This window comes from Pinus tabuliformis, chromosome 1_2 (genome assembly GCF_031772625.1).
Source record: "Pinus tabuliformis cultivar Carrire ecotype Pingquan chromosome 1_2, CPIR1, whole genome shotgun sequence".
Classification (NCBI taxonomy): Eukaryota; Viridiplantae; Streptophyta; class Pinopsida; order Pinales; family Pinaceae; genus Pinus; species Pinus tabuliformis.
In genome coordinates this window covers 339649156-339675055 of record NC_142298.1, presented here as the reverse complement: position 1 = coordinate 339675055, position 25900 = coordinate 339649156, and the positions used below count along the sequence as shown (strand labels likewise).

The window sequence follows — 25900 nt, the reverse complement described above, 5'->3', positions numbered from 1 at the left end:
AGGATTGTACAGGGGCAACAACAGTGAAATTTTTATTTGAATATGTGTTGACTAGGTTTGGTTGCCCAAAGGCTTTGATGAGTGATTGTGGTACGCATTTTCTCAATGAAACGACCAATGCGCTAACAAAAGAGCTCTAGGTTTATCACCATAAGAGTATGTCTTATCATCCTTAGTCTAATGGCACAGTCAAGGCTTTTAATAAGATATCGGAGAATGCATTGATGAAGGTTTACAATGCATAGTGAAATGATTGGGATGTGCGCATACTAGCAGTGTTATGGGCATATAGAACTACTTGCAAAAATCTTACTGATCAGACACCTTTTTGGTTGGTATATGGTGTGGAAGTTGTAATTCCTATGGAGTATATCATGCCTAGTCTACGCATAGTGGCTTTCACAGGAATGGTCGACTGTGGATCCTTAGAATATTGGCTCATGCAGCTAATGGAGCTCGAGGAAGATGGGTTTTTGGTTGGATTCCATCAGCAGGTTCAGAAGGAACGTGAAAAATCTTGGCATGATCAACACATCAAACTGTGCACATTCAAGGTAAATGATTTGGTTTTTTTATGTGACAGTAAGTTTGAAAAGTTTCGAGGAAAATTTTAGATGTAATGGCTGGGGCCATATGTTATCAAAGAGGTTACGAATGGTGGAGCATTTCGGATCGTGAAGTTGAATGGGGATCCATTTCCGGGAAGGGTAAATGGAATCCGATTGAAGCCATACACTAGGGATCCAACCCAATGACTACATGATAGTAGCACAGTCTTAGCACTCTAGGCAGTTGCAAGGAGGCGCGGGACTATAAACTACACTGCTCAGTTTATAGAACTATGTGACAAGGGGGATGCGCAAAAATGTGTGATGCCACAATACCAAAAGAAGCGCGAAGGGACTTGCATTATAGGAGGAGAGACTATGGGGGGGGGCAACAGATAAGGCATTTAAGGTTAAAATATTTGGAGATCTGCTGCAAAATCAGCATTTATGAATGGATTTTGGGGGGAACGGTCGAATTTGAATTCAAATTCGCCTATCAATTACGCATGGCTGTCCAACGAAAAACACTTTGCATACTTAGAATTTATGTGTTGAGTTGTCGATTGTTTATGAATCCTTGTTGTTCCACTAATTTAGTCTTTGCTTCTGTATTTCGTAAGTTACCCAATGATACCTAGCGGTTTATTCTCCACACGATGTCTGGACTAGGAGATACCATTAGTACTGGAGGGGCTGTCACCTCTGAGGGAGCTTCTCCAGAGGCAATGAGTAGGGAGGCTCCAACTGCTATGTGTACGACACCAAGGTTGCCTAGGACGAAGCCTACACCAGTAAGAGAAGTGCCCAAACCTAAGAAGGATAAGCAAAAGAAGCCCATGCCAGTGCGTGAGTCACCGAGGAAGCATGCTAGGCCTAGAGGAAAGAAAAGTTGAGTGCTAAGGAGAAGGGGAAGGTGGTGGATTTGGAGGCCGAAGTGGCTGTGAAGGACATAGACACCGAGGGGGTGGATCCAATATCCAAGTTTCCAGATTATGTCCCTCCATGCAAGGGAAAAGTGAAGGTCACTAAGGACCGAGATGTAGGAAAATTCCTCCTCAATACACCCCTGCTACCGAAGAATATCACTTTTGAAGGTCCGCGCTTAGCATGGATTCCCCATCCCAATATGGAAGACTAGGATTTGGCAGACCATGAGAGGTTCCCCCACTTGGAAACAGAAAAAGTACACATCAAAAAATCAATTAGGATAGTGCAGGACTTGCCACGGAGCAACTAGTGGAACAGATCAAACACGTAGCCACACAGAGCGTGCCTAAAGTAGCAGCTGCACAAGTAGAGTTGGGGGATCTTCACAATAAGATCTTTGTGCTAGCAGAGTGACTCAAGGGTGAGTCACAATCTTTGTGTTGGGGGCCTATTGGAATGGGGTCCCCTAGGGTCAATTTTGGGACAAAAGCCCAAGTTTTGTTGTATAAATATGTAAATTCGACACAAATTGTGGTCGCGGAGTGCGTAGATAGTTAAAGAACCATAAAGGGTTCTACCCTTCATTATGTAAGAAAAGTTGGCTTTTTGAGGATCTACTAAATAAGTGTGTCTGAGGATGTGTAAGGCAAGTAATGAAGTTGGTATATGGGAGAAGTCTAAGGAGTTAACGAAGAAGAGTAGGAAGAAAGGCTCTGCAGCTGTGTGCGCAGAGGCCTAGAGTAGAGTTTGCAGATAAGTGCGTGGACCACTGCAGCTGAGTGCGCGGACCACTGCAGCTGAGTGCATAGGGAAGTTTTGAGTCTGTAAGGAGAACATAATATTAATGAAGAAGATTATTGTAGAAATTCCCGAGTTTCGCCTGTTTACTTCTATTATGAACGAATGCGCTTTATGTTGTAATGAATGATGGGTTTATGAAATAATGATGTATTAATGCGTGATTTTACCTAATCTATATTTTTATATGAACATAATTAATGTTAAGTATTTACACGAAGATTATCTTGTTGTATGTTGAAGTTATCGAACACTTAAGCCAATCGGGGTAATTACTGGGTTAAGAACAATATTTGGTGTGCGTAAGTAACTGACTAGTCTATTTAAGGTCTACGGAAGACAGTCGTAGACCTTCACAGAGTTATAGGGGATGAATAAAAGGAGTTATATCGATAAGCCTTAAAGGATTATCAATCTGTGTGAAGACAGATTAAGGGCACAAACCGACATCACGCTAATCTCTAGGTGTGGAAAATTGGTTCTAGCATCCCCCCATACTGCTTCGAGTGAGACTTCAGTTTGTGCTCCACAGATTGATGTCAAAAGGGCTAGTAGTGTAGGGATTTGTTTGGTGCAACTATCTCTGAACTTGGGTCAGGACCCACTAAGCCAACACCTGACCTCAAGTCAATCTTGGATAAAACAATTGCTCCTCTCAACCGATCAAAGAGATTATCAATCCTTGGTAATGGATACCTACTCTTGATGGTTACCTTATTTATATGCCTATAATCAATGCATAATCTAAGTGTTCCATATTTATTCTTTACAAAAAATACCATTTCTCCCCATGGGAACACACTTGGCCTTATGTAAACTTTGTCAAGCATTTCCTTCAGCAGCAATTTTAGCTCAACCATTTCTGAGGTGCTCATCGTATATGGAGTCTTATATGTTGATGTTACTCCAGGTACTAACTCAATAGAGAAATCTCTCTCTCTGTGAGGAGGTAATCCAGGAATATCCAATAAAAAATACATTTTCATACTATTGTAGAAATTTAGCTTCCTCATCTCCTATTTCTTTGGTAACTACCTCATTCTTGGAAACTGGCACCATAAATAACATGCATCCTTTTCTGCTATTGTGTTTGGCCTACATAACCATGATTAACCTCACTAAGATTATTTTTACCTCCCTGCAACACTATTTTTGTTCCTTGGTCATCCAAGCATTCAATTTCTTTTTCATAACAATCTACCTTGGTCTATTGTATATAAAACTAGTCCATTCACAACAATATGCCATACACGCCTAATGTCAACACATTCATGTGGGATTTTATGGGCATGCTACTAAGCTCAAATGCATAGTACACTACCCAATGGATGATTTTTTTTTATTATCTTTTTTTCATTTCCAATCGAACCAACCAAGGTTCTTCATGCATCTCCTTGCCCACATCACATTTCTCAACAAGCTCTGGGCTGACATAGCTATACTTAGAGTCTGCACCAATTAGAATAGAAATGACTTGCACTTGTATCTTACCTTCCATCTCAATGATGGATGCTTGGTGATATGCTTGGTGTTTTTCCACAGTTGCATAAATTATTGGCATACTCAAAACTACTTCACCTAGTGTGCTCACCTCCTAGGCACTGTAAATATTTGGCCTGACATCCTGTGAATATGGACAATCTCTCCTCCTATGGTTCCCACCACAAGTCCAAAACTTGATCATCTCTCAACCTTCGAACTTGGGTTGTGCTGAACCAAGTTTTTGCACATTTTTCTTATCAACAATATTGGCCTTCTGCTAAAATTGTCTTGTATGAGTTGGGTGCTTACCTTCTTTCGTTTATGATATTTTCTTGGGCCAATTCTTCTTATGCCTAGTGTTTTTTTTAGCTTGCTAGTAACTTTTAATATTAGGCCTACATTTTTTTCTCATAGAAATTTTCTAGCTTCTTAATAACATCCTTTAGGGTTTGGGGTTCCAACAACTCAATTTTATTCTCAAATTCCATAGATAATCCACTGGAAAATCATTGAATTTTGGATTTTTCATTGTTGAGATTAAAAACACACCTCAATAGTTCTAAGAACTTGGTGACAGACTCATCACTGGTTAATTGACCCATTTTGAGTTCATAGAACTCTCTTGGCTTACTATCATAATAGCATTTAGAAAAGTATTTCTCTTTAAAGAGCTTTTGAAACTCATACCAAGTCAATTATTTCTCAAAAATACCTCCAACATTCTTCAAATCCTCCCGCCATATATTTTCTTTTCCCTTCAGGCTATAGGTGGTGAATCTAGCTTTCATATTCTAAGAATAATCATGTATTCTGAAAAACTTCTTCATTCCTAACAACCAAGCTTTTGTACCCTCTACTTTTTTCATATCCCCATCAACTTCGGGTTGCTTGTATTTCTTAAATACTTCAGGCATGTGATCCTTTCCTTTTCTTTGTGAATTATGATGATGATAATGGTGAGAATGGTGATTGTGCCATTCCAAAATAGAACTAGATGATTTCCTTGAATAATGCACTGATGTGCTAGTTCCTCCCCTTTGGTTGCTTAAAGGTACATCTCATGGCATAATGTCCTCACTTCCTTGCCTATGTATCTTTATTTACCTACCACCATCTACTCCATTGGTGTTTTACCCTGAATAATGAAGGCTTTCCTTGTCTCTATAACTGACCCTCAACTCAAAATGTCTTTGTCTCTACTAATCCAAGAGACTTTGTAGGATGACTGCATTGATATTTTCTTTCCTTTCTTGGACTCTTACTAGCCTCTCATTATCAACCTTAAATATTATCTCCTCAGTCGTCAGGATTCTCAGGGTGTCCATCCATTCTAGGGAGTGATCCTCTCCCCCTTTGCTATCTCGTCTCTCTTCTTCATTAGCTTTGACCCCATCACTTCCATGTTGTGATTGATCGGAACTGTACTCAACCATTCTGATCCTCATTGTTGTAACTTCTCTACTTTATGATGCTTGTGATGTGTTTTCAACCACACACATTGTTAAACATTTAAAAATAATAAATAAACACATAATTATGACCATGAGCTTGCATCGATGGTTCTACCACGGGGTTTCTTGTTGTGACAAAACAACCATGTTAGTGTAAAAACACATTTAAAAATGATATGCATCAATCATTCAATCCTTTTATCATGATAATTAACAATAAACAACATAATTATGACTATGGTCCTGCTTTCACCGAGCTACTATCAACCAAACAATTCACACTAACACAAGCTTATGAGGAAAACAATAATCAATAATTCACACCAGATTTTAAGACCTAAACAATTAATTAGTCAATTTTTTTCAAAATTATCACTTGCCAGTGACAAAGCCCATCTAGTCCAAGCATTGAACCTGGATGTTATGATACCACATTGTAACATCATTTGATCCCATAGGTTACTGTTAGAGGAATGGGGCAATTATTTATTTATTATTATTATTATTTTAAGTTTCACGTTAATAATTCCATATTTATAATTATAAACACACACACACACACACATATATTCACTATGTCCATCGAAAACCCAAGGGATTTCCTTCTTTGTATTAGCCAAAGACCTTCTAGGTGGGTCCCACTAGACACGTCACCCTGCGTGCTCTCTCTCCTAGTGGTTTCCAAGCTACGTGTTTGGTTACCCGCCGACTACTCTCCACTAGGATTACATCGACAATGGGTCCATCTTACCTCCTACTCAGAGGCCCAAGCCTGTCTACCAATCCTTGTCGCCACAGTTCACATTATCCCAACACCTCATCTCTTACAATGGCTCTTTATTATGTTGGGAACACAACATCAGGATGACCTAGCCATGGGTCCTCCCTTTGCCAATGAGAGATCTGGTGGGCTTGCATCTATGGCCATGCAAATGACCCACATCATCTCGCTCACTTCCATCCCATTTCTTGCAATTTCCTACCCTCTTATTCTCTTTTAGGTTAGGGGTCTGGGCTTATGTGGGTTTTGTGCTAATCCTCCAGCCAACAACAACACAGTCGGGCTCACACCATCTTGTTGCGTCATCCCTGTGCTTCAATCTCGGCTCTCCCTTTCTTGCACCTTTAGAGATTTTCTAGGGTAATACCTTTGGGCCCTATATACAAGCCACATCAGTTTGGTGGGCTGTTCCCCTACACAAGCGTTTCTCCTGATTGGGACACATTGTGGCATTGTCACTCCATTCCATGTCATTCACCAAACTCCCTTCTACCTACACCTTATGCGACTGCTCCGAGGTGAACCTAATGAGATGATCTATTAGGTGGGTCCATCCCCAACCAATGGCATAATAGTTGGGATTGCATGGGCACCAGTGTGTCCCAACTATCATGATCCAGGTTACTCACTTTTCTTCCCATAACCATTCTTTTGGGGTATTCCTTCCAGCCACATCCACACTCTTGTGACCAACCATGTAAGGGGAAAATATATCATGCCAATGGAAGGTCTCCATGACTAGGGTTTGATATTCGAAAGGTTAAGGTTTCCCACTCTTTTCTTATAAGTTTAGGGCTTAATCCCTCTGTGTCGCAATGAGTTTTTCTTCTCATTCTCTTCCATGGCTAGTCTAAGGGACTTCGTCCCTGCCTTATGCGATGTCTCAGATGGGGATCTCTATGATCACCCCAAAAACAAGCTTTGCTACTGCATAAACTTCCTCGAGCCAATCGTTTCGAACATGGCTCTACGTCAGAGGTTTGGTAGGCCTCCATATCAACATCAAGGATTATTGTCAATGTTAATGGTTTATTAAGGCATTCCATGGTACTACCTCTCTTGAGTTGGGGAAAAAGACTCTACAAAGAGTTCTTGGCCTGCCTACATTCACCGTTCTTAGAGAGGGAATCCCACACATGTTCGCGTAAGCACTCCAATGACCATTACCTTCCACAGCCTTGGTGTGGACTCCTAATAGATTTCCACCTTGCCCATCACATGTTAAGCCTACAAGAATCTACATGGAATTGTGCAAAACCTTCAGGTTCCTCGCCGACAACATTAGGACACCAACGAAATATATCTAGCTTGCCCAAACTGTAAGGTTAAAGGCCATTTAAGTAAATTTGATGGGCTCATATTTCCCTAAGGGAAAAAACCCTCAACTTTAACACATTACCTTCCCCGCAAAAAAAATCTTGTACCACAAGCAAATAAATGGATGTAAGTGAAAGCAGACCCTGTTGAGTAAATGATCTTCCATGTAATTGCTTCTCATTAATAATGAAGGGACTTTGAGTTCATTGTTTTCATGTTTTATTCTAAAATTTCTATGGCTTTTTCCGTGTGGCGCTTCGTGCATCATGGCCTTATGTTCTTCTATCATTCACTTATGTGCTATTCTCAAGACACTTAAGAATTTCATTCGGATTAAGGTTCAATTTAGTGTTATAACTTAAACCTTATTATCATATAGTTTATTACACATTTTGTGCACATGTTGTTCTATGTTCAATACCAATAATTCATTTGCACAACATCTTATTTCTAGTTTTGAAGCCCATGCTCACTTAGTTTATTTTAATAGAACCACTCTTTCTAGAGAAACATCACACACACTCATATATTTAGCATCTCCATCAATATCATATCCACATAAAAATGCATCCACATATTCATACATTAACAACACAAATATAGTTCCAAAATATAGAACTAACACAATCAGGAATGCATCATGGTTAATCAATAGATAAACAAGTACAAGTAGATACTTATCTTTGAACTTGTTGGGAAACTAATTCTAGGACAAGGACTCTCCATCCAACCATAGATAATTGTAGCCACACTTACTTGTAGTTGTCACCCCTGAGCCAAATTCCAAAGTCTAAGAGGGGTGCTTGGTTAAGGGATTAAAACACTAGCTGACAATTGAAACAGGGACTCTAGAGGGCCTCCTTCCATAATCCCACCAGTTTTGCAATTATTCCTCCAACAAAAATGGGATTCTAGAGGTACTGCACCTCTCCCAAATTCTCACACAGATATTTACCCCCTTCTAGGGAGTCCCTAATCCACTGTTGCAATAATACAGTAACCACAAGTCTTCAATTAGGTCTTCCTTAATGTTGCTTTAGGATGGCCTCTTCCCAAGTTGTTATAGGTCTTCAGAGTCTATTATCTCAACCCACAGCCTTAAGGAGACCCAAGTGGTTACAGGGCTCGAGAGATTCCATCCCAACCCATAGTCTCTAGGTACCCAAGCTGTTACAGGACTCCAAAGACCTCTATCTCCGCCCATAACCTCTAGGGATCAAAATTGTTACAGGGCTCCAGGGATGCTATATCAGTCCGTAGTGTCCAGAGACCCCAAGATGTTATAGGGCTCTAGAGACTAGAATTTCAACCCATAAACTTCAGGGAACTAGAGAACTAATCCCCTTCTCTTCTCTTTTTTTCCCTTCAGAGCTGCCTATTGATTTTCTCTCACCGGATGCCTAAATTTCCTTTGCCTTTTCTGTCTTCCTCTTTCCCCCTCGAATGAATACCTAATGATGTCTTTTTTCCTTGTTTTTTATTTTCGGTTGCATCCTTGTTGCTCTGCCATGCGCAGTGCCTCTCATGGACTTCCTATTCTCTTTCTTATTATTGTTTCTCAAGCAACACAAGATTTCATACTTTCTTGTGTAGCCCATTTAATTCAAAAATTACCCTCTTAATTTCCTACACTAGCTAGTTTTTAATGGCTTTCCTTCAATTCAAGTTTTCTTTCATAGAAAACCACATCATCCCAAGCAAGCAATCCTCCTCCCCAACTCTGGAATATGTGTCCCTTTGACTTAGTCCCCTTTTTTTGATTTAACATATTGTAAAAATATTTACAATATAGTTTATGAGAGAACCATGGGTTGAGCTGTCACAAACTAGAGTGGAGGTTTAATACTATTCCAGTTACATTTTCTAAAGATCTTTGTGGCAATGAGAAGGTTATATGGTGCATGTAGCATTCAACCTATTGTGTATTTGGGAGAAGTTCGAACTGAGGACATTAATGGAGGTCTACATCACAATAAGAATGTTTTTCTTCACAGGTGTGCCACGCACAACACCTACCCCTCCCTAGTTTTGTTAAGGCATGTCAACTATTTTATGATCGTACGTCATTTCTCACTGTACTTCTTATATAAGTTCATGGTTGTATTTTTTTCATGTCGAAGGTATGATGAGATTGAAGGTGGTGGGGAGGAAAAATCCTCACCTAGCCTCTTCTATTCCTTTCTCATGATCTACATTAGATGTTGGGGTTTCTTATTCTCATTTTCTAGCAAGATTGGGAGCCCTCTTCTCTCAGAGGGATGGTGGATTTTGGTTTTCAACAATTTTCAACACTCGATACTTGACAAAGGCCAATGAAAATCGTCCTATTTTTACACAACATGACAACAGGCCCAGCTCGAAGTGGTGGTCCTTCCTGTTGGCATTATGATACAAGTGTTGTCCTTGATGGAAACTCACTCATAGTTCAGTTCAGTTTTGATGAAAGGCAACCCACAATGTAACAGATCCATTCAGATGTAACAGGGCATTGGTACAGAAGAACAAGAAGATGAAACTAAAGTCTACTCATCAGAATGAAGAAGTTGAAGGTAAAGGATGGCGAAATGCAGTTTAATATGTATACGCGGGTCCACAGAACAAAAGGCGTGTATATGTATACACACACTCCCACAAGAGGAAAAGCACATATAGGTTGGAAAATCAAGGAATTTCAATAGTAGAGAATACCAGGGGTTAATACCATGGTATTAGCCCACAATATTGAGTGGAGTAATGACTATTTAATCCTGCCAAAGAATACCATGGGTCCTAAGTGGTTTTTGTCCGAGGTATTGAGAAAGGTCTAAAACTATATAAGGAGGAGACGATTATAAGGCCATGGTGTGCAAGTGAAAAGGGTTTCTAAGGAATACTTCTATCTAAAGTATATTTTATGCTGCAAGGGCTATGTTGATGATTTGATCTGAAATATCTTGTGCATGTTGAATTCTATGTTCGATCAGGATCATGAGACCTAAAATGACTTATCATTGAATGATCTGATTTTGGTTGGGCCAGATCTAATTGCGTACACGTATCTTATTCTTTGAATGTCATGATATGGGTTTGTCTGAAGTCTGGAATAGTAGCGAAGTTATGAGTTAATATTTGCAAATTTGTATGTTGGTTCACTTTGGTGAAGTTGCGTATACACACCAGTTTGGCTCTTCCAAGTAGCGTATGAAAAAGAAAAGTATGTTGTTCAGAGATGACTGATCTATTTCATCAGTACTATTGTTTTACTGTTGTCTATCAATGAATTCTTCTTAGATCTGAATGTAAAACTGAATGCATAAGGAGTTTGATATCTGATTAATTGATTGTATAAGTGAGAAGGGTGATCTCTGCTACTGCCTATGTAAGGCTATGTAAACTGACAGTAGATGTTCAGTATATTGCTGGTTGGTATAAACTTAATTCAGAAGTTTTATGTTTTAGTAGTTTTGAAGGTATACGAAGGTTTGATTAAAGGAAGTAATGTATACACGCAGGTTGGGTTCAGTAAAGTAGTGTATACAATATGATGCATGATTTTTGAGGTTGCAGCTGGTTGTGAATGATGATGTAGGTTTATGGGTTCATCACAGTGTTCTGGTGAAAATGATCTGATTCTTTAGATTAACTAATTTTTGGTTGATGTAGTTTGAGTTTCAAAGTTTCTAATGGGTCTAGTATGGAAATTTGATGAAACGAGGCCTTCATGTGTATTTTTATGTACTAGGAGTATCCATTCTGAAAATTTATGAAATGTAGTCCCTGGAGGAAGAGAGAAGGTCATGGCCGTCTGTAGGCTGGTGCCTACGTACTAGTAAACACATTAGCTATTGCAAGAGCTAGGGGGTTGTAGCTCCCTTCCAATAGAAGCTGGAAAACGAGAGAAGTTTGTAGCCTTCTGCAGGTGGGTTCCTGTGTGCTGGTATGAGTATGCACTAGTAGATGATTGTAAACAAATTTTCTTATTATTAAAAGAAGACAGAGACAACAACAATAGGTGGTTTTCACCCACATTGGGTTTCCACCTTAAATATTGGTGTTCACATGTGTTTCTTATGCGTGATTGTTTATTCTGTTTTTACTGCATCATTTAATAAATTGTTATTGATGCATTGGTTATAGATCAACCCATGATAAATTAACTAAATCACAATTTCTTTGGGTATACGCTAGTTTCACAAATCACAGTAGCGTGTACACGCTATTTCACTTCACAGAAGTAGCATATATAAATCTGTTTGGGAAATGAAAAATTATTGATCTGATAATACTTATTCTCCCCCCTCTCAGTATTATTTCCAACAATTGGTATCAGAGCAGGTCCTTCATAAGAAGCTTGAACGCTTGAAGGAAGATCTTTCAATATGAATAATAACGAAGGCATGGGATCCATTAGAGCACCGATCTTCAATGGGAGCAACTTAGTATATTGGAAAATAAGAACCAAAGCCTATCTACAATCGCTTGGAGCCGACGTTTGGGAAATAGTGGAAGGAGGATATCAATTTCGAGTGGCAATTCCTACACACTCTGCAGGTAAGAAGTTATATGAAAACAATCCCAAAGTTGTCAATACGTTATTGGGAAGTCTGTAAGAATCATAATTTTTCAAAGTCATGCATCTCAAGACAGCCAAAGAGACATGGGACAAAATCATTCAAAGCTACGAAGGAGACTCTCAGTAAAACGTGCTAAGCTTCAAACTATCAGAATTTAGTATGGAACCCTTAAGATGCATAGTGATGAGAGTGTCGCTAGTTAATTTTTACGTATAGATGAGTTTGCTAATTGTATGAAGAATTTGGGTGAAGAGATAAAGGAAGCTACTTTAATTGAGAAAACTTTGAGATCTTTGTCTTCTAAATTTAAGCCAAAAGTGTCTGCCGTAGAAGAAAAACAATATCTTCAAACTATTACTATGACTCAACTCCATGGAATCCTAATTGCCTTTGAAATGAGAAAAGGAGGTCCATCAGATATGAGAGAAGCCGCTTTTAAAGCGTCATCAAAGGGAAAAGAAAAGGAAGAGCACAATGAATCAGAACACATTTAAGAAGAAGAAGATGATGTAAATTTTGTCAAGAAGTGTCAATGGGGTTCTGGAAGATTCAGAGGTAAGATACCTTTCAAATGCTTTTCTTGTGGTAGAGTCAGTCATTGTGCTGCCAAATGTCCTCATAAAGATAAATATGAAAAAGGAAAGGAATATGTAAAAGGAAATAGAAAACAGGTTGTCAATAGAAGGAGTTACTATACGCATGAAGATAGTGATGGCTTATCCAATAGTGATGAAGATGAAACTGACCAAGATTATAGACTACTCATGGCTTATGTCAATGATGTTTTTTTGGATGCCTTAGAAGAGGAAGACTTTCTTGAAGAAATGATTAAACTCAAAATCTGTTTATAAGAAAAGAATATGATCATCGATACGTTGACACACCAACTCACTGAAAGAGAAAAACACATTGAAAATATAGAATGTGAAATTGTGGGTCTAAGAAAAGAACTTGAGAAGACAAAATCTCTTAATCTTAGATTTGCTAAAGGATCTGAAACTTTAAATGAAATCATAAAAGTTCAGCGTTATCCTCTAATAAAGACAGGTCTTGGATATACTGAAGAATCATCTCAATCACAGAAGCCGTCAGCCTCCACCAGAAGCTATCTTGATGTAGCAAAGACTAGTGAATAGTATGTCAATCGTCAACAAAGGCCTAAAATTACTCATCAGGTAAATCATACCCAATTTACTCCAAGGATGAATATCAGTAGAAGCTTCAACCAACAGTTAAATAATGCCAAAAGATTCTATGATCGCAGACACTTCTTTAATGGGCAATGTTTCTCATGTCATAACTTTTGGCATAAGGCTGCTCAATGTGTTGCTTACAAAACCATCATGACTAGAGAAGCACGAAATCAAAAGAGTGTAACAAGAATCAATAAAAGTATTTATAATAACTTTTCTCCTCTTGAAAATGAAGTACAATGTTTGATTCGTAACAACTTTGGTCATGAAGAATCTGAATGGAGGAGCAAATTTCGGCCATCACTTCAAAAGGAGAAAACATCATAAAATCCCAAGAAATGGAGAAAGAAGGAATCTTAATTAGAAAGATGTGGCGTAGCTTTGTATGCAGAAGGAAAAGAAAATCAGTGGTACATCGATAGCGGATGCTCCAAACACATGACAGGTGATAAAGAGAAACTTCATTCATATAATGCTTTAGAAAAAGAAAAGAATGTCTCATTTGGAAATGACACTCCAGCTGTCATTAAAGGTAAGGTTTGCCTTCTTGAAAGAAAAGGTTAAAGCTAGAAATGTCATGTATGTAGGTTGTTTAAAGCATAACCTCTTGAGTGTCAGTCAAATGTGTGATCAAGGAAATGAAGTTGTGTTTCGATCAAACGGATGTCTGGTTTGTGATCTTGATACAGGAAAGACCATGATCAAAGGAACAAGAAGTCCAAACAACTTATACATATTCAAAGGAGGACAACAACAATGCTATCTAGGCAAAACTAATGAAAACTTGCTATGTCATAGAAGATTGGGACATCTAAGCTTTTCTCAAATAAGAAAAGCACGTAGGATCAAGGCAATTCGTGATCTTCCAGATATCGGTATCCCAGAAAATACCATATGCAAACCATGTCAAGTCGGTAAGAAAACCAGAGTTCACTTCAATGAAAAAGAAGGATCATAAAGTAAGCCTCTTGAACTCATCCATACTAATTTATGTGGACCAACAAGGAAAAATTCACCTCGTGGAGAAGAATAATTTATTTTATTTATTGATGATTTTTCCAAGATGTGTTGGATAGGTCTAATAAAGCATAAAGATGAAGCATTTGAAAAGTTTAAAGCCTTCAAAGCTTTAGTTGAAAATGAATCAGATCGAAAAATAAAATGTCTCAGATCTGATCGAGGGGGAGAATTCATATCAGATGAATTCTTTGACTTTTGTGAACAACATGGAATAAAGAGGCAATTCTCCGTCGCAAGAACTCCTCAGCAAAATGGCGTGGTGGAAAGAATGAACAAAACAATTCAACAAATGGCTCGAGCAATGCTTGATGAATCTGGAACTCCTGCAACCTTCTGGGGTGAAGCTGCATTTGCTGCCGTGACTATTCTCAACAAAGAAAATGTTTGGATAAATAGAAATCAAACTCCATATGAACTTTGGTGTGGTAAGCCTTCTACTATAAAACACTTTAGAGCATTTGGAAGAAAATGTTTCATCAAAAGGACTGATGAAAAACTTGGTAAGTTAGAACCCAGAGAAGACAAAGGAATTCTTCTTGGTTATTCATCCAGAAGTAAAGGATACAAATGTTATAACAAAAACTTCAGAAAATTGTTGAAAGCATTGATGTTGTAATTGATGAAGCATGAAGAAATCCAAAACAAATGAAATCAATAGAGGAATATGACATTGAAGAAGTTGGGGAATGCTTTCCCGCATCAAATCAAAATGATATGGAAGAAGAAACCAATGAAGCACCAAAAGGAGATACAACAGATAGGGAAAATAATCCATCCAGGTATGTTTAGAAGAATCATCTAGAATCTCAAATTCTAGGAGAAAAGGGGGCTGGTGTATAGACAAGAAGAACTCTTATAGGGGCCTCAAGCTATCTAGCATTACTATCCTCCACCGAACCTCAGAATGTAAATGAAGCCTGCAAAGATGAATTTTGGGTCAAGGCCATGGATGAAGAACTTGACCAAATTGAAAAGAATGATACTTGGGATTTAGTTCCTAGACCTCATCATAAAAATGTTATAGGAACAAAATGGTTATTTAAGAACAAGTTGAATGAAAATGGAGAAGTTATTAGAAACAAGGACAGAATTGTTTGTAAAGGGTATGCTCAACAAGAAGGTATACATTTTGAAGAAACTTTTGCACCTGTTGCCAGACTTGATGCCATAAGGATGCTTCTTGCTCTTTCTAGAGTTTGAAAATTCAAAGTATATCAAATGGATGTAAAATCAGCCTTCCTTAATGGAGATTTAGAAGAAGAAGTTTATATTGAACAACCAAAAGGATTAATTCTTGGAAATGATGAAAAACTCGTATGCAAGCTTAAAAAGGCTCTCTATGGTCTGAAACATGCTCCAAGGGCTTGGTTTTACTGCCTTGACAAATACATACAACAACAAGGTCTCACAAAAGGTTCTGCAGATAGCAATTTATACACAAAGTTTGAAAATGATAAACTACTAATTATTGTTTTTTATGTTGATGAAATCATCTTTGGTAGCAATGAAGAATCCATGAGTCAGAATTTTGATTCAGTAATGCAACAAGAATTTTAAATGTCCTTACTCAGTGAGCTTACTTATTTTCTTGATCTACAAGTACAACAAACAAAATATGGTATCTTTCTTTCACAAACCAAATATCTCAAGCAAATCTTGAAGAAGTACGGAATGGAATATTCTCAATGAGTATGTACTCTAATGGTAACATGATTCAATCTTAGTTTTAACGATGAATCACCAACTGTAAACCAACCAAATTACATATCTATGATTGGAAGTTAGCTTTATCTAACAAGTACCAAACCTGATATCATGCATGCAGTAGGAATTGTTGGAAGGTTCCAAGAAAATCCAAAGGAATCACATCTCCAGGTAGTCAAAATAATTTTCAAATATCTTCAAGGAACTCAAGACTTTGGACTATGGTATCCTAAAGATACATAACTTACTCTTCATGCATATACAGATGCAGATTGGGAAGGAAATGTTGATGATCGAAAGAGCACTAGTGGAGGCGCATTCTATATGGGTTTTCGGTTAGTGTCATGGTTCAACAAGAAACAAAGTTCGATTGCCTTATCTACAGCTGAAGCAAAATATGTGGCTGCTGCATCTTACTGCACACAACTACTTTCGATGATGCAAACATTGCCAGACATTCATATCACATGCACTCCACCCATCCCCATTCTATGTGATAATACAAGTGGCATCAGTATTTCGAAAAATCTTGTCATGCACTCCAAGATCAAGCACATACCCATTAATTACCATTTTCTACGACAACAAGTGCTTGAAAAAAATGTTAAATTGGAGTATGTTCCCTCCAAAGAACAGGTTGTTGATATATTCACTAAACTGATTCCCAGAGAAACATTTGAATATCTCAGACAAAAGCTAGGAGTAGTTGTTGCATCATCCTGCTGTTAAATCCAGTTTTCAGAGAAGGTTATTATACACGGGTTTCATGAAGTATATTCACGTATACATGCGGGTTTATGTGGGTAAAGGAGTGTATATGTTTTTCAGATAGAAAAACAGTGGGTGAGACTCTGATATGGGCACTCTATTTGATATTGATAAAGTCTGACGATATGCTTTGTTCATTGATTTTTATCTGACTGATAAAGATTCCTTGATGAATGACTTGTTGACAATGCATAGGTAGCACAGGTTTAGGGGGAGAATTAGACTTCACTCATATTCAGCATTGTTGGCATCATGGTTGTTGAGTTCAGCTATGGCTTCAGATACTTATATCATTTCTTGCATAAGTCGTGTAAAGATCTAGGGTGTGATATGACTTCTTCTATCATGGTCTATATATCAATGAGTCTTATTGGACATACGATGTAATTTGTATCCCCACTTTGCATGGGATGGATGATGTAATAATTGTTGTATTTCTGTCATGTATAAAAAATTGGTATATCCCCAATTGGTTGGGTGGATGATTCAGATATGGTGTATCCCCACTTGGTTGGGAGATTGATGTATGTATGAGTCATTGGTCATAGGGAGGTCATACTGACTTAGTGAAGTTATAAAGTCATGTTATTCTTTTGAAACATATCTCTGTAGACTCGACATGTACTTAGGGGGAGCATGGATAACATAATGTATATCAAAGGGTGAGAATAACTTGGTCTGCCCTTTACCCTTTATGTCAAAAGGGGAGAGTATTTTGGTGTTGCTTGTTATCTCTAACAGTCTTTACAGCTTTTCGTAATGAACACCAACATGGTTGCCATCAAGTCCAAAGGGGTAGATTGTTTGCATTATGATACAAGTGTTGTCCTTGATGGCAACTCACTCATAGGTCAGTTCAGTTTTGATGAAAGACAACTCACAGTGTAACATATCCATTCATATCTAACAGGGCATTGGTACAGAAGAACAGGAAGATGAAACTAAAGTCTCCTAATCAGAATGAAGAAGTTGAAGGTAAAGGATGGTGAAAACCAGTTTAAGATGTATATGTAGGCCCACAGAACAAAAGGCGCATATGTATACACACACTCCCGCAACAGGAAAAGCGCGCACATGTTGGAAAATCAAGGAATTTCAAGAGTAGAGAATATTAAGGGTCAATACCATGGTATTAGCCCACAATATTGAGTGGAGTAATAACTATTTGATCTCGCCCAAGAATACCACGGGTCTTAAGTGGTTTTGGTCCGAGGTATTGAGAAAGGCCTAAAACTATATAAGGAGGAGAAGATTATGAGGCCATGGTGTGCAAGTGAAAAGGGTTTCTAAGTAATACTTCTATTTGAAGTATATTTTATGCTGTAGAGGCTATGTTGGTGATTTGATCTGAAATATTTTGTGCATGTTGAATTCTATGTTGGATCAGGATCATGAGACCTAAATTGACTTATCATTGAATGATCTGATATTGGTTGGGATAGATCTAATTGCATACACCTGTTTTATTCTTTGAATGTCATGATTTGGGTTTGTCTGAAGTTTGGAATAGCAGCAAAGTTATGAATTAATATTTGTAGATCTGTACACTAGTTCGCTTTGGTGAAGCTGTGTATACATGTCGGTTCCACTCTTCCAAGTAGCGTATGAAAAAGAAAAGTATGTTGTTCGGAGGTGACTGATCTATTTGATCAATACTATTGTTTTATTGTTGTCTGTCAATAAAGCATTCTTAGATCTGAATGTAAAACTGAATGCATAAGGAGTTTGATATCTGATTGATTGATTGTATAAGTGAGAAGGGTGATCTCTGCTACTGGCTATGTAAGGCTCTGTAAATTGACAATAGATGTTCAGTATATTGCTGGTTGGTACAGACTTAATTCAGAAGTTTTATGTTTCAGTAGTTTTGAAGGCATATGCAGGTTTGATTAAAGAAAGTAGCGTATTCATGCAGGTTGGGTTCAGTAAAGTAGCATTTACATTCTGATGTATGATTTTTGAGGTTGCAGCTGGTTCTGAATGATGCTGTAGGTTTTTGAGTTCAACATAGTGTTCTGGTGATAGTGATCTGATTGTTGGTTGATGCAGTTTGAGTTTCAAAGTTTTTGATGGGTCCAGTATGGAAATTTGATGAGATGAGGCTTTCATGTGTATTGTTGTGTACCAGGAGCATCCAATCTAAAAATTTATAAAATGTGGTCCGTAGAGGAAGAGAGAAGGTCGTAGCCTTCTGTAGACCGGCACCTACGTAATAGTAAACACATTGGCTAGTACAAGAACTAGGGGGTTGTAACTCCCTTCCAGTAGAAGCTGGAAAATGAGAGAAAGTTGTAGCCTTCTGTAGGTGGGTGCCTGCGTACTGGTATGCGTCTACACTAGTAGAAGATTGTAAATAGTTTTTCTTATTATTAAAAGAAGTCAGAGACAACAACAACAGGTGGTTTTCACCCACATTGGGTTTCCACCTTAAATCTTGGTGTTCATGTGTGTTTCTTATGTGTGATGGTTTATTTTGTTTTTACTACACCATTTAATAAGTTAATGATGCATTGGTTATAGATCAACCCATGATAAAGTAACTAAATCACAAGTTCTCAAGGTATACACTAGTTTCACTAATCACAGTAGTGTCTACACGCTAGTTCACTTCATAGAAGTAGCATATATAAATTTGTTTGGGAAATGAAAAATTATTGTTCTAATAATATTGATTCACCCCCCCTCTCAGTATTATTTCCAACACTTCCCTCTTGGGCGCTTCAAGTGACTAACTCTGTAGGCTGGAGAAATATGTCAACTCAGAATAAAAAATAGAGGAGTTTACACCTGTTGTCGTCAATGCATAACCAATTAATGCTTCTCCTCCCTCTGCTACATCCCCTCTCTAACCAGTGATCATTTCAGACTAAGGTGGATTTCTAGTGTCCGTCTATGTCAAATTAATGGCTATGGTTCTAAGGGGGATGGTTACAATTTTGTTCAATGTCAATGCTTTTATATCTTTGCTTCTTACACTATGCAGTCAACGATGACAATATGTTTGTTACGGTGTTGTGTTGTGTGTTGACTTGTTACCAATGATCAATGGTCTCGCTTTGTTCCTCATGGTAAAGTGTTTATGGCACTTGTGTTACATCTAGTCCTCCATGACCATGTAATGGTTATAGTTTTTTTTCATTTTAGATGATGTATGGTTGTAAATGATGTTATATAAGAATCTAGTTTTGATAACCACTATCCATGTTATCATAATACCTATATAAAATTGTATTTAATAGAAAATTTAGTACTCTCTTAAAAAAATAAAAGCATGAAGTAATAACTATATAAAATTGGTTTTATATTAATAGAAAATTTAGTACTCTCTTAAAAAAAAAAATGTGAGATCGCTTAATCAACTCCACCACTATGCAATAAGTCTTAATCCTTTTCCATTTTGTTAATTGAATGAAAATAATTTTCTTATCGCAAAATACTAATAATAATTATCTTCCTCTTATTCCAATACTAGTAGCAAATTAAAAAGCATAAACATAAAATTATCTTTTCCTGTCTAAATAATAATAGTAGTTGTCATTTTAGCAATAATAATACGAATAAAGGTATAAATAATAATAGTAGTTGAACATTACCGTTGACCATAGTAGAATCAAAATCATAAACATTAACTCCGCATAACTTACAGGTAAAGCGCTGTGAACTAATTCAGTAAGAAAGAATCCCATACCCATACATTAACTCCGCATAACTTATAGGTAAAGCGCTGTGGAATAATTCAGTAAGAAAGAATCCCATACCCATTACATTAACTCCGCATCAATCATTATCATGTGACAACCAGCGGTGTGGACACAACTATCAGTAATGCGATCAAGCACATCCACATTATGCCCATACATTCAGATTCACATTGCCATTCAAATTTTGAGATTCAATAAAGATATTTTAAATCGAACAATGTCATCTGTGATGGCTGAATCTCTGGTGACACCTACACGTTTATTGAAAATCTATTAAGGTCTTGTGTGATTTTGATTTTCACATAGAAATTTGAATTTTTTTAAGTGTGTGATTAAAAATAATATTTAGAAATATACAGCTGTGATACATGCAGAGATCGTTGCATAAAAAAATTGATAATTGAATTAAATATAAATCACCTCTTGTCCCTCCTTTCCATAACTCGACACCCAACGCCCAACGTGCATCTCTCTGCAACTTGAAACGTGTAGCGCTCTTTGATAAACCTTATTTCTATTCAGGTCGCTGTCATATACTTTTGGAAAAATGTCTGGAATCCGCACTAAACCAAGAAACCCGAATTATTCTATTCACATGGCAGCCATATACTTAGAAAAATGCCTGGAATGGTCATTGTATCGAGCAGTAGACTCACAGAAGGTATGCTATTCTATTGGCAGTAACAACAACACACGAAATTTGAAAGAGTTGAAAGGGTTGCAGTTACCAGAATGGCTAGCTAGTCTTTCCACCACCGAGCAGGCAACTGGTTAGCATTTGTGGGATCTCAAGTGTGTTCCAGGAGGTTGCACTTGCCTTAAATGGATGGTTAGCGTTTGTGGGATCTCAAGTGTGTTCCAGGTGGTTGCACCTGCCTTGAAGGGAGGGAATAGATGTTGCTGGTGGTTGGACTTGCTTGGAAGGGAAGGAACAGATCTGTTTGTTACAGGTAACATGTTCGCCATCAAATGAGCTCATTGAGTACATCTAACTACCGTTCTAATTGTTCTTTGTATTTGAGTAAAGTTCATTTTGTGAATTTGCAAGCTTTATAATTTTAGAGGAGAAGAATAAATGCAAGAATCTATTCAATCTGAGAAAACCGTATGTAATTGTTTTCCCAATTCACCCAGTTTCAATGCCCAAGCTACTCACCTCTGAAATAGATAGAAGTTCGACCTAAATCAAGGTAGATACAAGTTCGACCTAAATCAAGGTAAATCATATAAGGAAACTTAGCTCTTTTCACACCTTGGGTTCCATTTAGAACCATAGCTAGAGCTCGGAATTAATTCTCTGCAATCTACAGTGAATGCATGCCTAAGGAGTGACAATTAACTATACAGTAAGGAAATCCCTAACCGCCATGAAAGAAAGAGAAAGGATAGCCATCACTGTAAGGAAAGAAGTCTCTATCAGTTTATGAGGAATAAATATCGCCACTTAAATAGACTTTATATTTGGACATTTGTGTTTAAAATATTTTAGAGGTTTCTTAGAAATATTGCCTCAATATCCCTTGAGCATACTTTGGATTTGAGCATATTTTGGATAAGATGATATTGCCTCAATATTCCTCGAGCATACTTACTTTGGATATGAGATGATATTGCGTTAATATTCAATTACTTTGGATAAGATAATATTGTCTCAATATTCCTGCATCGGGCCAATATTCCTGCATCAGAGCAATTCCTTTCGAACCAAAAACTTTGCTTAAAATAAATTCGAACCAAAAACTTTGCTTAAAATTTTGTAAACTTTGCTTAAAATAAATTCGAACCAAAAACTTTGCTTAAAATTTTGTTTGTTGAATGAATTGGGAACACTAAACTTGGTTTAAAATGTGTAAACACTGAAAAAAATTTCGGTCAAAATATGAACTACTGGTGGGTCAACGATCTACCGATCGCTAGAGTCTTCCTGAAGGCAGGGACTAATAACATGTTTGCTTTATTGCTTTTCCACTCATAATAACATGTTTGCTTTATTGCTTTTCCACTCATAATATTTAAAGCTAAGCACTAAGTTTTATGGTATTTAAATAACGTGTTTGCTTTACTGCTTTTCCCTTCATAATATTTAAAGCTCAGCAATCGTACTAGTTTTCCACCTTGTTGATTGAATGAAAATATTGTGATATTTAAATAACATTTTTGATCTAATGCTTTCCCACTTGTAATATTTAACGCACAGGATGAAAAAGACCCATCCTAATGCTCTGACGCGACCGAATATAAATAACATAAGTATCTACCTAATGTCGTATAATAATTTTAAAAAAAATTAATTTATTTTTAAATAGTAAATTTTTTGTTAGCATGAAAATAACATTATCATTTTCAATGAACATAATGAAAAAGCAATCATTTACCTGAAAACACAATAAAAAAATGAATCATTTTGTCATTAGTTAAGTAGTAAGTTTAGTCTTGGGTATTGAATAAGAACAGCAAACCGTTCACTCATTGCATGATGTTTACTATATACTCCCATGCAAATCTTATGACTCATTTGGGCCTTATTGCACTGCCACTTTATCCTCCTTCTCCTCCTCTGCTTGACAGGGGGCAACAACGCTGCTATCTGCAATGAACACGGAGTGGCTTGATTTCCTGAAAGGAATGGTGAAGCCAGTGGCTGCTTTAGCAGTGCCAGCAGTTGCTGTCTTCCTCTCATATCTTCAGAAGCTTGAGCTGGAAAAGGAAATGCCATATTCCATAGCAAGGGCCTTTCTTCAGCTCTCTCTTATTGGCTTCGTGTTGCAATTTATCTTCCATCAACAAAATGTGGGGTGGATTTTGTTGGCCTATTTATTCATGGTATGCTCTTTTCCCTCTCTCACTTCACTTCATTATGTTTATGTTTCTTCATGATTGCTATGTGTAATACAAAATATGAGTCAACTTTTCCAATTTCTTTTCAGCTTTGAAAACAAATTTTGTGTGCGCTCTATTTACTTTTTCCAAATCTTATTGGGCGTTAATTGGTAACTCCATAGATTCAGCTCATAGTATATGGTAGGCAGGGTATAATAGATAATTGAATTTGTACGAACTGGTAGATATTTCTGCATCTTTTTATTTTAGAATGCAATTGACATTACGGTACAAACTGGTGGTAAAGTCCAAATAGAAACATAGTACAGAAATCCTGTTTGCTCATAAACATGATTACCGTAGGTAAGTGTCCTACTATTTGAGTGATAAGTAAGTATTTCAGAATAGCTGAAAAATGGGTGAATTTTCAATTTTCGAATAATCTGTTTTTCAACACTTTTTATGCAGGTAAGTGTAGCTGCTTACACTGCAGGCCAGCGAGCACATCAAGTACCGTATAGTGCATATGTTGCAGGAGCGTCCATTATGTCTGGAACATCCTTTACATTATGTTTGCTTGTTATATTAAATGTGTTTCCATTCACACCTAGATATATCATTCCCATAGCAGGAATGATGGTTGGAAATACAATGACTGTCACTGGAGTAACCATGAGGCGCCTCCGAGAGGATTTAAAACAACAACAGATCCTGGTTCGTCTATTCATTCAATTTTTATTCCCTCTCTAAAATTCGTTTAAAAAATAAGAAGTTGTTGAATGTGCATTTGTGTATATGTAGGTAGAGACAGCTCTAGCCCTAGGGGCATCTCCAAGGCAAGCAATGTTGCCACATGTTAGAAGGGCTGTAAAATTGGCGCTTTCACCTGCTATCGACAATGCAAAGACTGTTGGGCTTGTTTCACTACCAGCGGCAATGACTGGCCTTATCATGGGAGGTGCTTCTCCTCTGGAAGCAATTCAACTCCAGTTGGTTGTGATGAATATGGTAATGGGTGCTTCCACCTTCAGCAGTATCATGTCAACTTACCTTGGTTGGCGGGTCTTCTTTACCAAAACATACCAACTTAAAACGGAGGTTCTCATGCTTAATTAATAGTCATTAGAAATTCCACTCCACTTTTTAAACACGGTTTCCTTCCTACCTGCAAGATTAACCAAATAAATTCAATGTGAATGAGAGATTAAAGGGGCTGTGAGATAAATTCAATGTGAATGAGAGATTAAAGGCGCTGTGAGATAAATTCAATGTGAATAAGAGATTAAAGGCGCTGTGTATCTCAAATCTTGAATCCATGTATTTGATGCTGATATTTTTAATAATTATTTTGATTAGAAGATTATATTTTTTTAAATTTTGATTTAATGATTAATTATTATTAAATAGATGATATAGATTTAATTTCTATAAAATATTTTAAAATATTCAAAAATATTCAAAGGTTATATTAATGTCTAATGTAATTATGTTTTCTTCTTATTCTTAATTAAATTGTTTAATTTAAAACAACAAAAAAATCTTATATGAATAAGTGTAATATAAAGTGATTTTATATTAATGTCTAATGTAATTATGTTTTCTTCTTATTCTTAATTAAATTGATTAATTTAAAACAAAAAAATCTTATATGAATAAGTGTAATATAAAGGGATTTTTTTGCATATTCTACGGGGGCGAGCTTTGCATTTGCTATTTTTTCAGGTGGTTTTTGATATATTCCCTCCCGTTTTAGTTTTCTCTCCCCTCTGCACGGGTGGTGGTGTCACGACATGGGTGGTTGAACCTGTGTGCTAGTTTCAGGGTCCTTATCTGCATTTGGGTGGTGTCGATTCAAAAAGTTGTTTGAGGTGTCCATTTTTTCTGGTGCATCACAGGTTTTCTTGGTGCCATTGGATTGCTTGCTCCACTATTTTCTGGTTATTGACTTTCTGGGGAGTTCCAAGGCTCTCTTTCTCGAGGTGCATTTATGATCCATCTGGCGGATCTCTTGCACTCCCTTTTTTGGATCTCTTGCACTCCCTTTTTTGGATCTCATCCTCGATCCTTGTCCTTCCTATATTTGATGGGATTATGCCATTTATGGAATCTCGGGTGTATTTGTGTCTTTATTCATTGTGGCTCCTTGTTTTGGTGGGTGGGTGTACCTTCTCTTGCTCTTTTCTCCGAGGTGGCTGCATTTTCCTGGGATCCCGAGGGGCAATGTCGCCATATTTGTACAAGCACTACATGGCACTACATGGAACGTTGAAGTATTGTTGTTATTACACCCGTTGTTGACTCGTTTTATTCCTTTTTTCACGCCCGAGATGTTTTCTTTGCCCCTATACAGAGATTTGGTAGGTGCACATCACCCCATAGACTGGACGGGTTTTTAATGTATGTCAACTGTGGTGGGTGGGATGGGTGATGATCCACAATTGGATGGGGTACTTGCCTACCTTGACTCGGGTGTGGTTGCACAGGGGGCATTCATACAGGCCAAGATGGATGCTAATTGTGCGCGAGGTGGGATGCCTCAACTTCGGAGGGTAGATGACGCATCTAAGGGTCAGTTGCAGGGGCGGAAGGCGTGTTGCATGGGGAATCTACACGCCATGCAAAAAAACACGATAGGCTTCATCCTGGGTCTCCATAGTTCAGTTCACTATCGATTTTGCCTACCCTCCCAAAGACCAGGCAACAGGTTGCTCAGCCCATTAAGCCTTGCGCTCAGATTAAATTCTTAAGCTTTGGTTATGAAGTTTTATGGGATCAGGTCACTAGTTTACAAAAGAGGACACTCGTGGGGAGGTGGATTTTTGTTGACCTGACTAAGA

At 37.5% G+C, this 25900-nt stretch overlaps 1 protein-coding gene across 2 annotated transcripts; it reads left to right on the top strand.

Moving 5' to 3' along the window:
• Positions 1–20749: 20749 nt before the first annotated feature.
• LOC149205765 (protein ALUMINUM SENSITIVE 3-like) lies at positions 20750–24438 on the top strand. Of its 2 annotated transcripts, XM_089393553.1 has the most exons (4): positions 20750–21193; positions 22812–23066; positions 23532–23777; positions 23865–24438. In XM_089393553.1, the coding sequence occupies exons 2-4, from the start codon at positions 22836–22838 to the stop codon at positions 24177–24179; spliced, it is 792 nt and encodes a 263-aa protein (XP_089249679.1). In that variant the 5' UTR covers positions 20750–21193; positions 22812–22835; the 3' UTR covers positions 24180–24438. The 2 variants fall into 2 exon arrangements, with proteins under 2 accessions (XP_089249679.1, XP_089249678.1); XM_089393552.1 differs by lacking the exon at positions 20750–21193 and having other exon boundaries at positions 22671–23066.
• Positions 24439–25900: the final 1462 nt, after the last annotated feature.

What these genes read in the sequence shown, in the direction of transcription:
- LOC149205765 (XM_089393553.1), top strand. Translation starts at nt 22,836, where the DNA reads ATGAACACGGAGTGGCTTGATTTCCTGAAAGGAATGGTGAAGCCAGTG. An exon ending in TGTTGGCCTATTTATTCATG is followed by an intron (nt 23,067 to 23,531) that starts GTATGCTCTTTT and finishes CTTTTTATGCAG; the next exon opens with GTAAGTGTAGCTGCTTACAC. An exon ending in TAAAACAACAACAGATCCTG is followed by an intron (nt 23,778 to 23,864) that starts GTTCGTCTATTC and finishes GTGTATATGTAG; the next exon opens with GTAGAGACAGCTCTAGCCCT.